This window comes from Phocoena phocoena, chromosome 1 (assembly GCF_963924675.1).
Source record: "Phocoena phocoena chromosome 1, mPhoPho1.1, whole genome shotgun sequence".
NCBI lineage: Eukaryota > Metazoa > Chordata > Mammalia > Artiodactyla > Phocoenidae > Phocoena > Phocoena phocoena.
The window spans coordinates 54402797-54415990 of record NC_089219.1 but is presented as its reverse complement, the minus strand read 5'-3'; the positions used below and the strand labels follow the sequence as shown (position 1 = coordinate 54415990).

At 37.0% G+C, this 13194-nt stretch overlaps 1 protein-coding gene across 1 annotated transcript in view; it reads right to left on the bottom strand.

Annotated features, from left to right (window-relative positions):
* Window positions 1-208: 208 nt before the first annotated feature.
* ALG6 (ALG6 alpha-1,3-glucosyltransferase) overlaps window positions 209-13194 on the bottom strand; it is a 53084-nt gene continuing 40098 nt past the window's right edge. Inside the window, exons 12-14 of the mRNA XM_065889776.1 lie at window positions 7011-7079; window positions 6680-6878; window positions 209-406 (exon numbers count right to left, since the gene is read on the bottom strand). Of these exons, the coding sequence (XP_065745848.1) occupies window positions 209-406; window positions 6680-6878; window positions 7011-7079 (466 nt within the window). The remainder of the gene's footprint in view (window positions 407-6679; window positions 6879-7010; window positions 7080-13194) is intronic.

The following is a 13194-nucleotide window of genomic DNA, read 5'->3' as shown; positions in this document are numbered from 1 at the left end:
TTCTTGGCCACCCAGTAGTTAGAAAATAAAAGCCTCCATTGCTTTGGTCCCCATATACATTTATTTTGTGTAGACAACAATGACTTTTCACCATCTCCTTTCCTATAATTCCATGATTCTCAAAATGATCATTTCTTTTTATACACGGCAAAAATTTCACAAAAGCTTGTAGCACTATTAACATTTTCACATTTCTATGGGCATATAGCTAGTTGATTTTCTTCTGATTTCTTCCGTTTTTGGAATCCCACATGATTATAATGTTGAAGTACACCAAGAAGAACAGGAAGTTTAAGCAGGATACAAAACACACCAATACAGAAAATAAGTCCGGTAGTTTCTGAGGAGGATCCAGTGTGACAGTCATCAGTGTCAGAAGGACCATAGTCATTACTGAGATAAGAAACTATAAGGAGGGAAAAAAAATGTTACTGCATAGGATAAAAGATAACATTTAAATGTACCGGTAACATTGATTTATAGTTGTAAATGAGCAGAATTGAAGGGGAGAGCTGGGGGTTCAGCCTCTTTTACTAATGAATCTCAACCTCGGCTGTATGGAAGAGTCATCTGGGGGTTTTAAAAAAATCTCGATCCTCAGACCACATCCCAGACCAATTAAATCAGAGTTTCTAGGGTAGGCTCTCCAAGTGATTCCCATGTGTAGCCAAAGCCTGAGAGCCCCTATCTAATACTTCTTATCACCCAAGCACTGAAAAAAGGTATCTGAAATAGATAATATTGCTTAGTCAGGGTTAAATTCATGGCATGCTCCAGGGCCCTACAGGATCTAAAATTCTAAGTTAATCTAAGAATTCATCTATGAAAAAGTTTTCTACAGAAAATGCAAAATTACATTTCATATTCACTGAACACATTCAGTGAGCCAGTGCTATAGTAAAGCATGGTGGGGCACGTGAAAGAAAATGTCCTCTGGCCTCGAAGAGCTTCCAATTTAGGGGAATGAATGAAATAAAATCACAGAGTCACAGTTTATTAAATGCCAAGATGAGCAGTAGACATAATTACTGCATTTACTGTAACTGTGCAGCAGTTTCCTTCTCTAGACCAGTGCACCGCACCATAGAACTTTCTACAATGATGGAAATGTTCTATATCTGTGTACTCCAAAAGAGTAGCTGCTAACCACATAACGGCTACTGAGCATTTGAAATATGCCTGCTGTAACTGAGGAGCTGAATTTTTAACTTTACTAAGCTTAAATCCACGTGTGTCTAGTGTCTACGATATTGGACAATATAGCTGTAGACTGTGAGACAAGGACCAGCCAGACAAGGACATGGAAGCTGCTTAAGTAAATGTAGAAAACAAGCAGTGAGAAACAGTAGTGACTTCCATGAAGGAAGTGGGACATAAATGGAACCCTGAAAGATGCTTTAATGGCTAGATTATGACAGAATTGGTAAGACCTGTAAAGAGAGTAATGCAGTGATCATTCCAGATGGAAGAATGGGAAGGATGGAAGCCAAAAAGGCTTACAAACAGGTATAAATAGGCTGCAAATATCCTCCAAAGGGAAAATATGAGTCAATCTTAGTGAGGAATGAAAATGTCTGAAGTGAAATCATCAAATCAAAAGTTTCAGACTTAAGAAATATGGGACTGAATGAAATGTCATGATACTATGATCCTGAATCAGCGTCAAACTCCAGCCATCACCCCACGTGTCTGCTCCTGTTTAGAAAAAAAGTTTCCTAAAAGAGTTAACTATGACTTGCTGTGTCCAATTCTCCCTTTCATTAGTGAACCTGCACCAACTAGGCTTTCACTCCAATCACTCCAATGAAAGATCCATGATGACCTCCACTAAACTAAATCCAGTGGTCAGTTCTTATTGCCTTAATTGTTCTCTCAGCAGCATTTGAAATAATACATCACTGCCATCTTGAAACCCTTCCTTTGGCTTCCATGACATCATACTCTCCTGGCTTCCTCCCACCTCACTAGTTAATCTTTCTCAGACAACTTCGCTGGTTCCTTCTCAATGTATAATCACACCTTTGGTGAGCTCATCCAGTGATGACTTTAGTCACAGTGACTTTAGTCACTGTCTATATACTTGAAGACTCAAATTACTGTCTCCAGCCTGGACCTCTCCCCTAAACTCCAGACTCACATATCCAAGTTCTCCTTAAAATCTCCACTTGGGTATCTAATAAGCACCTAAAAGTAAGTGTGTGTATATATATATGAATATAAACTATCCTCAATAAGATTAACAATTGACTTATCAGAAAATATGGATGCCACAAGGCAGCAGGATGGACGATATTCAAATTGCTGAAAGAAATAGCAAAAATACCCTTCAAAACTGAAGGGGAAATTAACAAAGTCAATACATTTGAAAATACTGAAATAATACAAAGTATGTTCTCTAAATACATTAGAATTAAATTCGAATAGAAAAACATGAAGTAGTCAAGGAAATTCCCAAATATCTGGAAACTGAACAACAAATGCCTAAATAATTCATGAGCCAAAGAAGAAATCAGAAGAAATGGACTATATTTTTAACTAAATTAAAAAACATATATTTCAAAGTTTATGGAATACTGCTTAAGAATGGCACAGGGGTTATATATGGGTTTGAATGACTATATAAAAATGGAAGAAAGGTCTAAAATCAACCACCTGAACTTTAAGAAACTAGATAAAAAAGAGTAAACCAGGGACTTCCCTGGTGGTCCGCCGGTTGAGACTCTGCACTCCCAATGCAGGGGACCCAGGTTCGATCCCTGGTCAGGGAATTGATCCCACGTGCCACAGCTAAGAGTCCACATGCTGCAACTAAAGATCCTGCATGCCACAACTAAAGATCCCACAAACCCCACACACCACAACAAAGATCCCACGTGCCACAGCTAAGACCCAGCGCAGGCAAATACATAAATATTTTTTTAAAAAAGAGTAAACCAAACCCAAGCATGAAAAAGGGTATATAAAAAGGGTATATAAAATCAGTGACATAGAAAACAGAAAAACGAGAGAAAATCAATGACCAAAAGTTGGTTCAGCAAAAATGTCAATGAAACTATCAAAATTTAGCTAGACTGACCAAGGCCAAGAAAGAAGGTACAAATCTCCCAAGTCAGGAATGAAAAAGGAACATCACTCCTTACCATACATAAAAATAAGAAGGATTATAAGGGAATATTATGAACAACTGTATGCCAACAAATTAGATAACACAGATGAAATGGACAAATTCTTAGACACACCACTGAAATTGTGTCAAGAAATACAGAAAGTCTGAATAGACCTATAACAAGAGATTGAATTAATCGTTTTTTAATTGAAGTACAGTTGATTTACAATATTGTTAGTTTCAGGTGTACAGCAAAGAGATTCAGTTATATATACTTTTTCAGATTCTCTTCCATTATAGGTTATTATAAGACATTGAATATAGCTCCCTGTGCTATACAGTAAATCCTTGTTGCTTATCTATTTTATGTATGGTAGTTTGTATCTGTTAATGCCATACTCTGATTTTATCCCTCTCTCCTGAATTAGTCATCTTTAAAATCCCACGAAGAAACATCCAGGAACAGGCAGATGGCTTCGCTGGTAAATTATACCAAATGTTTCTAGAAGAACTAATACCAGTCCTTCATAAACTCTTCCAAAAAGTAGAAAAGGAACACTTCCTAACTCACTCCATGAGGCAAGTATTAAGCCTGATTACAAAACCATACGAAGACATCACAAAAAGAAAACTACAGACCAATATCCCCTACGAATATAAGATGCAAAAGTCTTCTACAAAATACTAGAAAACCCGAGCAAGTGGCATATAAGTATGGTTATATACCCTGATCAAGTGGAACTTATCCCAAGAATGCAAGGTTAGTTCAATATACAAAAATCAATCAATGTAATATACCATATTGATAGAATAAAGGAAAAAAACACATAATATCATTAGACACAGGAAAAGCATTTGACAAAATCCAACAGCTTTTCATGAAAAAACATTCAAACTAGGAACAGAAGAGAACTTCCTAACCAAATAAAGGCCATCTATAAAAATCCCACAACTACATCATAGTTAATGTTGAAAGACTGGATGATTTCCCCTAAAATCTGAAGAAACGAAGATATCCACTCTTGCCAGTTGTAGTCAACACTGTACTGGAGCTCTCTAGCCAGGTAATTAGGCAAGGAAAAGAAATAAAAGGCATCCAGTTTTAAAGGGAAGACATAAAACTATCATGATTTACAGATGACATGATCTTGTATATAGAAGATCATAAGGAATTCACTAAAAACTTATAGTACAGAATACAAGTTCAGAATAAAAAAATCAATTGTATTTTTATGCAGTAACAATGAACATTATGAAAACAAAATTAAGAAAACAATTCCACTTACAAAAGCATCGTAAAGAATAAAATACTTAGAAATGAATTTAACAAAAGAAGTGTGAGACCTGTACATTGAAAACTACAAAACATTGTTGAAGGAAATTAAAGAATAAATAAATGGAAATACATCCTATGTTCATAGGTTTGGAAGACTAAATCTTGCTAAGATGGTAATACTCCACAAATTTAAATACATATTCAAAGCAACCCCTATCAAAATCTCAGCTTGGTTTTCGGAGAAATTGATGAGCTGATCCTAAAAAGAATATGAAAATGCAAGGGACACAGAATAGCTAAAACAATCTTGAAAATGAATAACAAAGTTAGAGGACTCAATTTTCAATCCCAAAACTAACTATAAAACCACAGTAATCAAGGCTGTGGTAGCAGCATAAGGATAATATAGATCAGTGAAATAGAATTGAGAGTCCAGAAATAAACCATTACGTTTAGGATCTGTTGATTTTCTACAAGGGTGCAAACACAATTCATTGGTGCTGGAACAACTGAATAAAGTTGGACTCCTACCTAATACCATACACAAAAATTAATTCAAAATGAATCAATGTCCTAAAGAGAATTAAAACTATAAAACTCTTAAAAACAACATAAGAGTAAATCTTCATGACCTTTGGTTATATATAGATTCTGAGATATGACACCAGAAGCACAAACAAAAGAAAAACTAGATATATTAAACTTCATAAAAATGAAAACGTTTCTGCAACAAACAATACCATCAAGAAAGTCAAAGAGCAACCCACAGAATGGGGGACAATATTTGCAATTTAGTAAGAGACCTGTATCAAGAATGTATAGAGAACTCTTACAATTCAAAAAAAAAAAAAAAAAAGACAACTCAACTAAAAATGAACAAAGGATGGGAATTCCCTGATGGCCCAGTGGTTAGGACTCTGTGCTCTCACTGCCAAGGGCCTGGGTTCAATCCCTGGTTGGGGAGGTAAGATGCCACAAGCCATGCAGTGTGGCCAAAAAAAAAAAAAAAAAAAAAAAAAAACGGGAGAAGGACTCGAATAGGCATTTCTCCAAAGAAATTACAAAAAGATACTCAACATCATTAGTCACTAGGCAAATGCAAAAACCACAATGAGATGCCATTTCACACCCACTTTGTATGGCTATAATAATGGAGGGGTATAATAAAAAAAAAAGCCAATAACCAGTGCTGTCGAGGATGTGGAGAAATTGGAATCCTCATATATTGCTGGGGGAATGTAGAATCATGCAGCACTTTGGAAGACAGGCAGTTTCTCAAAATGTTAAACACAGAATTACTACTCCTAGGTATATACTCGAAGGAAATGAAAATATATGTGCACTGGTAAACTTAATACACAAATCTTCAGGGCGGCATTATTTATAACAGCCAAAAAGTGGAAGCAAGCATCTACTGAAGAATAGATAAACAAAATGTGGTATATCCATATAATGGAATTGGCAATAAAAAGGAATGAAGTATTGATACGTGCTACCACACAGATGAAAATCAAAAATGTGCTAAGTGAAAGAAGCCAGTCATCAAAGACAACACTGTGTATGATTCCATGTTACAGACTGAACTGTGTCCCCACAAAATTCATATGTTGAAGCCCTAAGCCCCAATGTGACTGCATTTAGAGATGAGATTAAATTAAGGTTAAATGAAGTCCTAAGGCTGGGGCCCTAATCTGATAGGACTGATGTCCTTATAAGAAGAGAAAAAGACACCAAAGAATTCTCTCTCTACACACACACACACACACACACACACACACACACACACACACACACACACACACGAGGCCACATGAGGAGACAGCGAGGTCACCTACAAATCAGGAAGAGAGGCCTCACCAGAAACCAATGCTGATGTCACCCTGATCTTGGACTTCTAGCCTCCAGAATTGTGAGAAAGTAAATTTCTGTTGTTTAAGCTACCTGATGTGGTATTTTGCTATATCAGCCCTAAGGGACTAATGCATTCCATTTATATGAAATGTCCAAATAGGCAAATCTATTGAGACTGAAAGTAATTGGGTGGCTGTCCAAGGCTGAGGTTAGGGGTGAGGGTGGAATGGGGAATGACTGCTAGGGTTTCTTTTGGGGGTGATGGAAAATAATCTAAAACTAGGTTAGGAGGATGGTTGTAAAACTCTGTGTACATACTTAAAACACTGAGTTGCATGCTTTAAATGGGTGAATTTTATGGGAATTATATCTCAAAAATGCTATAAAAGAAAAAAGATATTATAATAACTTTTTAAAAATAGTACCTTAAAAACTAAACAACTTACCAAATGTCGTATAATTCTTGGAAGAAATGTAAAACATGGAAAATATTTCCTAACAGAAATGGAAAAGGATTTCAACTGCAGTTCTTCTTCAGAAGTCTTTTCAAATATTGAAAAGGAGGTTGCACAAGCTATGAAAAATGCCATCACTGTCACAACTGAGGGCATTAGGAGTTCATCCTTCAATAGAAGAGGCAGCATACTATATGGGAAAACAGAAAAAACGTTAAAAAGAGAATTGTCAATTCAAACCATAATCACTTTGTAAAAAAGTTTTAAATGAGTTTATAAGTACTACACTGAAAATATTATACTGGAAATTGGTTTGACTCACCTAAATGTTGACACAAGTAAAAACCAAGTAGACATAAAAGGAATTTCCCTTAAAACTAAGCAGACTGGTCTAAAATGACAAAGAAAAATATGTTAATCGTAGAGAATATAATTTCAGTGCTTACATGTAAAAATATGAATACATTTTACCTGTCTGATTTTTGAGGTAGTAAGAAAAAAAAAACACACACACACACACACACACACACACAAAATACTCCATAGGGGCTACTGATTCAGTTTTTTATAACTATCAATGCAAACTAAATGAATCTAGACACAGAGAAGGTGTCAACTCCTCATAACAACTGGAAAACTGCTTCTTCCAGTATCCATTAATGAAACATTTTTTCCCTATCATACAAACAGTAGCTTAAAGAAAGGATCAAACAGAACTGAACATTCAGAGAAAAAGAGCTTTTTCACATATTTCATCCTACTTGGTAAACATGAATATCCTACTTGGTACAGTGGTTTTCAAACTTCTTTTTTATGATCTTCCGTATGACATAATGCTCAGCTAAGTTAAAAACTAAAAGACAGGATCATCATCTGCCACTGCAGAGAGGACAGCAGAGGCAAGGAAGAATTATAAAGGGTTGATGATGGTAGAATAAAAGAAAAAAGGACAAAATGAGTAGGAAGAGGCTACATGAAAAGAGCAATAGTGTAGGAAGAGGAAGCGTAACACCAGTAGATGGAACCACTGGCTTTATCAGAAAGCTGTGTAGGTTCATAGGTCCAAGCTCTGTGACCTCCTTAGCACTACCCCTGGTTGCATTACCTTCTGGATTCAACTGTGGCAGTGCTCCAAAAGAAGGGTCTAGTCAGAAGACTTAAGTCCTACCTAGTCCCATCCCTGCCACTTACTTACTGTTTGACTTTGAACAAATGATTAATTTAACCTTTTTCTTATGTGTAAATGGAAATAATAACAATACCTTGGATTGTTAAGTAGTTGAAAGAACTCTTCTGTGAGTATTATCTAGTGTTTATTTTTTAGTAAAATAAAATAACTTTTTACTAATGGTGGTAGTTGTTGAATAATTATTTTTGTTGTTATTATTATTGGTCTCCTTATTTTAAAAGGTTTAAGTATTCTCCTTTCTTAGAAGGATGACTCCTCCTCATGTCAGCTAGAATATGAGATGGGAGGCCTAGGTTTATAAACTGATTGAAAACTACTGCACTAAAAGAAAATACTAGAGGACTTTCAACTTCATTGCTTTATGCTTTTATAATTGGAATGTATTTTTGTTAATTACAAGCACACAGTAGGTGTTCAATAAACATTATTTTCTGTTTCTAGGTCTTAATTCTTTCCCACTTAATCATTCGGTATTCATTTACTGAACATAAGCATTTATTGAAAATGTAGTATGTAAAAGCACTGCTCTGAAAGGAATGCAGTGATGATGTAACTCAGCCCTTAACTTCTAGGTACTTAATATTTATAATCAAGCTGCAAAATCGTCTACAACCTCAACCTCTTCTCTGAACCCTTCCTTTCACCACCTTGTTCAAAACAAATCCTGGTTCTCTCCCACTAAGGAAAATGCTGCCCCTCTGCCCTGTCAATTGTGCCTGTTTTGCTATTGTTTCCACAGCCCTCAAACAATTTAAAGGCCCTGAGAAGGGACATAACCTCTTTGCTCTTCATCACTACTTCCACACTACTCTCCCTCTCCCCACCTCAACAATTTCCAGCTTTGAATCTCCTGTCATCTGGCTGTCTATCCCTTATTATTCCTCGTCTTTGTTATCATCCACCAGCCTCAAGGATCACTTCACTCTACTCAATAATTTCAATTTCTTACACACTGTCACTGTCTACAACCCTACTCATCTCAATTCTTGGCAATTTTAACGTACACATAGATGATCTTCCAACACCCAGACCTCTCATTTGCTGGAACTCCTCTTCTAGTGATCTCATCTTCAGGCCTACACTTAGGGTCATATGCTAGACTGTAAGCCCTCCATAATCACAACTCATCAGTTGCATTCTGACTACTATCTCCTACCTTTTCAGTACTCCAACAATCCCCCCCAATACCTTCGATCCATTGTTCCTAGCACATTTTCACTTTGCCTCACTATCTTAATGGCCTTTTCCCTTCTTACCCAGGTTAAATTCTAAGATCAATCATTATAATCACTCCCATGTATTCAATCTCAAATCCCAAGCAAGTGAGTTATCCTCACTAGACAAAACCATAAACCTGGAAATACCCAACTCTCCACCTGCACTTACTCTGGCCTTACTGAGCAACTGCTCTGGAGGAAAACATTTACCCGCACTAACTATGCTCACTTTAAATACATGATCATGATATTCAAGTGTCCAGCAATTAATATATATTTCCCTAGTCTGTTCATACTCTGTGTCTCCTTACAAAGATAATTCCACCTTCTCCTCTCTTCTCATATTCCCAACAGCTCTAACCCACTCTTTCCTAATGACTTTGTCCTCCATTTCAATAAGAAAACTAAAGCAACTAAAAGAGAACTTTCACAGATGTCACCATCACATCTACTCTCTTCCCAGCATCTGTACTGATACAGTGTGTTCCCTCTTTTTATTAAGATGAACGATTCATGCATCTGTCCACAGCCAATCCTGCCATTTGTGCTCTAGATCCTACTCCACCTGTCTCTGAAGGACACTGCTCCAGCAACTCTTACCTCTCCTGTATCATCAATGTTCCCTCTTACTGACCATTCCCATGCCATTATCTCTCCTATCTGAAAACAAATAACAAACCTCTTTGACCCCACTTTCTCTACCAGTTATTGCTTAATTTCTCTGTTCTCCTTTTTGGCAAAACTCATCTAAAGAACTGCCTACCTATCTCACACCATATACAAAACTGAACTCAAAATGGACCAAAAACCTAAATATAAGAGCTAAATCCATAAGTTCTTAGAAGAAATATGAGGGTAAATATTACCTTGGATTTGGCAATAGTCTGTTAGATACAACATCAAAAGCACAAGCAACAAAAGAAAGAATAGATAAATTGGATTTCATCAAATTAAAAATTCTGTGCATCAAAGAACACTATCAAGAAAATCCAAAGAATGGAAGAAATTATTTGTTAATCATATATCTGATAAAGGTTTAATATCCAGAATATATAAAGAACTTCTAAAACTCAACAAAAAAGAGAAACAACCACTTAAAAATTGGACAAAGGATTTAAGTATTAGGCATTTCTCTGAAGAAGATATACATATTGCCAACAAGGACATAAAAAGATGCTCAACATCATTAGTCTTTAGAGAAACGCAAATGAGAACCAGAATGAGATACTACTTCATACCTACTAGGATGGCAAAAACAATAACAGACAATAACAAGTGCTGACAAGGATGCAGAGAAATTGAACACTTACAATTACTGGTGATAATATAAAATGGTATATCTACTGTGGAAATTAGTTTGGTGGTTCCACAGTAAGTTTACAGAATTATTATATGACCCAGAAATTCCACTCCTGGAGACCCAAGAGAACTGAAAACAAGTGTTCAAACAAAAACTTATACATGAATGTTCATAGTGGCACTATTCCCAATAGCCAAAAGGTGAAAACAACTCAAAATGTCCATCAACTGATGCATGGACAAACAAAATGTAGTATATCCATATGATGCAATATTATTCAGGCATAAAAATGAAGTACCAATACATGGTACAACATGGATGAACTTTGAAAATATTATGCTAAGTGAAACAGGTCAGAAACAAAAGGCCACATATTTTATGATTCCATTTATATGAACTATCCAAATCAGGCAAATCCACAGAGACAAAGTAGATTAGTGGTTATGGTTACAAGGATTAGGGGAAGGGGAGAATGGGGAATGACTGCTTACTGGGTATGGGGTTTTCTTCTAGGGTATTGAAAGTATTCTGTAAGTAGACAGTGGTGGTAGTTATACAACATTGTGAATGTACTAATAGTGTATTTCACCATTTATATATATATATATAATATAGTATATACTTAAATATATATATATTTTAAAGAATCATCTATACTTATCTTCAATTCTTCTCTTCTCATAATGTCTTAAACCCACCCCAATCAGGCTCTTCCCTGCATCACTCTACCAACACTAGCCTTTTCTAAGTGACTTAGAAAAGTCACTTTTCATCAGTGACTTCCATTTCACTATGGCAAATAGTCTATTCTTAACCCTCATCTTATTTGACCTATTAACAGCATCTGATACAACTGATCACATCATGTCCTTTTTTCCCCAGTTTTATTGAGATGTAACTGACGTATAACATTGCACAATGTGAACAAAGTGTACAATGTGATGATATAGGTATATATTGCAAAATGATTACCACAATAAGGTTCATTAACACATCCATCAACTTAAAGTTACCTTTTGTGTGTGTGTGTGCCCTTGTGCGTGTCTGTGGTGACAACTTTTAAGATCTACTCTCCTGGCAACTTTCAAGTATACAATACAGTAAGTCCCCTACATACGAACAAGTTCCATAGTGAGAGCACGTTTGTAGTCCGATTTGTTTGTTAAGTCCAACAAAGTTAGCCTAGGTACCCAACTAACACAATCGGCTATATAGTACCATACTATAATAGGTTTATAATACTTTTCACACAAATAATACATTAAAAAAACAAACACAAAAAATAAGGAAAACATTTTTAATCTTACAGTACAGTACCTTGAAAAGCACAGTAGTGCAGTACAACAGCTGGCATACAGGGGCTGGCATCGAGTGAACAGGCAAGAAGAGTCACTGACTGGAGGAGGGAGAAAAGGTGGGAGATGGTAGAGCTGAAGGATCGTCAGCCACAGGAGACAGAGGGCAAGCTGCAATTTCACTCACATGTGACGCTGAAGGAATGCACATTCGCATCCTTGAAAGTTCGCAACTTGAAGGTTCGTATGTAGGGGACTTGTTAACTTTTGCTAACTACAGCCAGCTACAGTGTATGCTGTACATTAGATCCCCAGAACTTATTCATCTCATAACTGTAAGTTTGTACTCTTTAACCACCTTCACCCATTTCCCCCCCACCCCAACCCAGGCAACCACCAACTTACTCTGTTTCTGTGAGTTTAGTTTCGATGCTTCTATGTCTTAACATTCCTCATTTAAGTAAGCTCATACAGTATTTGTCTTTCTCTCTGTCTGACTTACTTCATTTAGCATAATGCCCTCAAGGTTCATCCATGTTGTTGCAAATGTCCTTACATTTTTTTTCTTTGGCCGCGCCACAGCATGGCAGTGGGATCTTGGTTCCCCAACCAGGGATTGGAACTGTGCCCCCTGCAGTGGAAACATGGAGTCTTAACCACTGGAGGAAGGAAGTCCCCAGGATTTCCTTCCTTTTCTATGGCTGAATAATATTCCTCTGTGTGTTGGAGGGGGGGGAGTAATACGCCACTTTCTGTATTCATCTGTTGACAGGCACTTCCATGTTTCCATGTCTCGGCTGTTGCAAGTAATGCTGTGAAGAACTAGGGGGTAAAGATGTCTCTTCAAGACAGTAATTTCATTTACTTCAGAAATATTGCTGGGTCATATGGTAGCTGTATTTTTAATTTTCTGAAAAACCTCCATACTGTTTTCCATAGTGACTGCACCAATTTACATTCCCACCAGTAGTGCACAGGGTTCTCTTTTCTCCACATCCTCATCAGCACTTGTTATATCTTGTCTTTTTTTTTTTTAATAAATTTATTTATTGATTGATTTTTGGCTGCGTTGGGTCTTTGTTGCTGTGTGCGGGCTTTCTCTAGTTGCGACGAGCGGGGGCTACTCTTCATTGCAGTATGCGGGGGCTACTCTTCCTTGCGGTACGCGGGCTTCTCATTGCGGTGGCTTCTCTTGTTGCAGAGCACGGGCTTTAGGCGTGCAGGCTTCAGTAGCTGTGGCACTTGGGCTCAGCAGTTGTGGCTCGCAGGCTCTAGAGCGCAGGCTCAGTAGTTGTGGCACACGGGCTTAGTTGCTCCATGGCATGTGGGATCTTCTCAGACCAGCGCTTGAACCCATGTCCTCTGCATTGGCAGGCAGATTCTTAACTACTACACCACCAGGGAAGTCCCTCTTGTCCTTTTGATAAGATCCATTCTAACAGGTGTGAGGTGATATCTCACTGTGGTTTTGATTTGCATTTCCCCGATGATTAGTGATGTTGAGC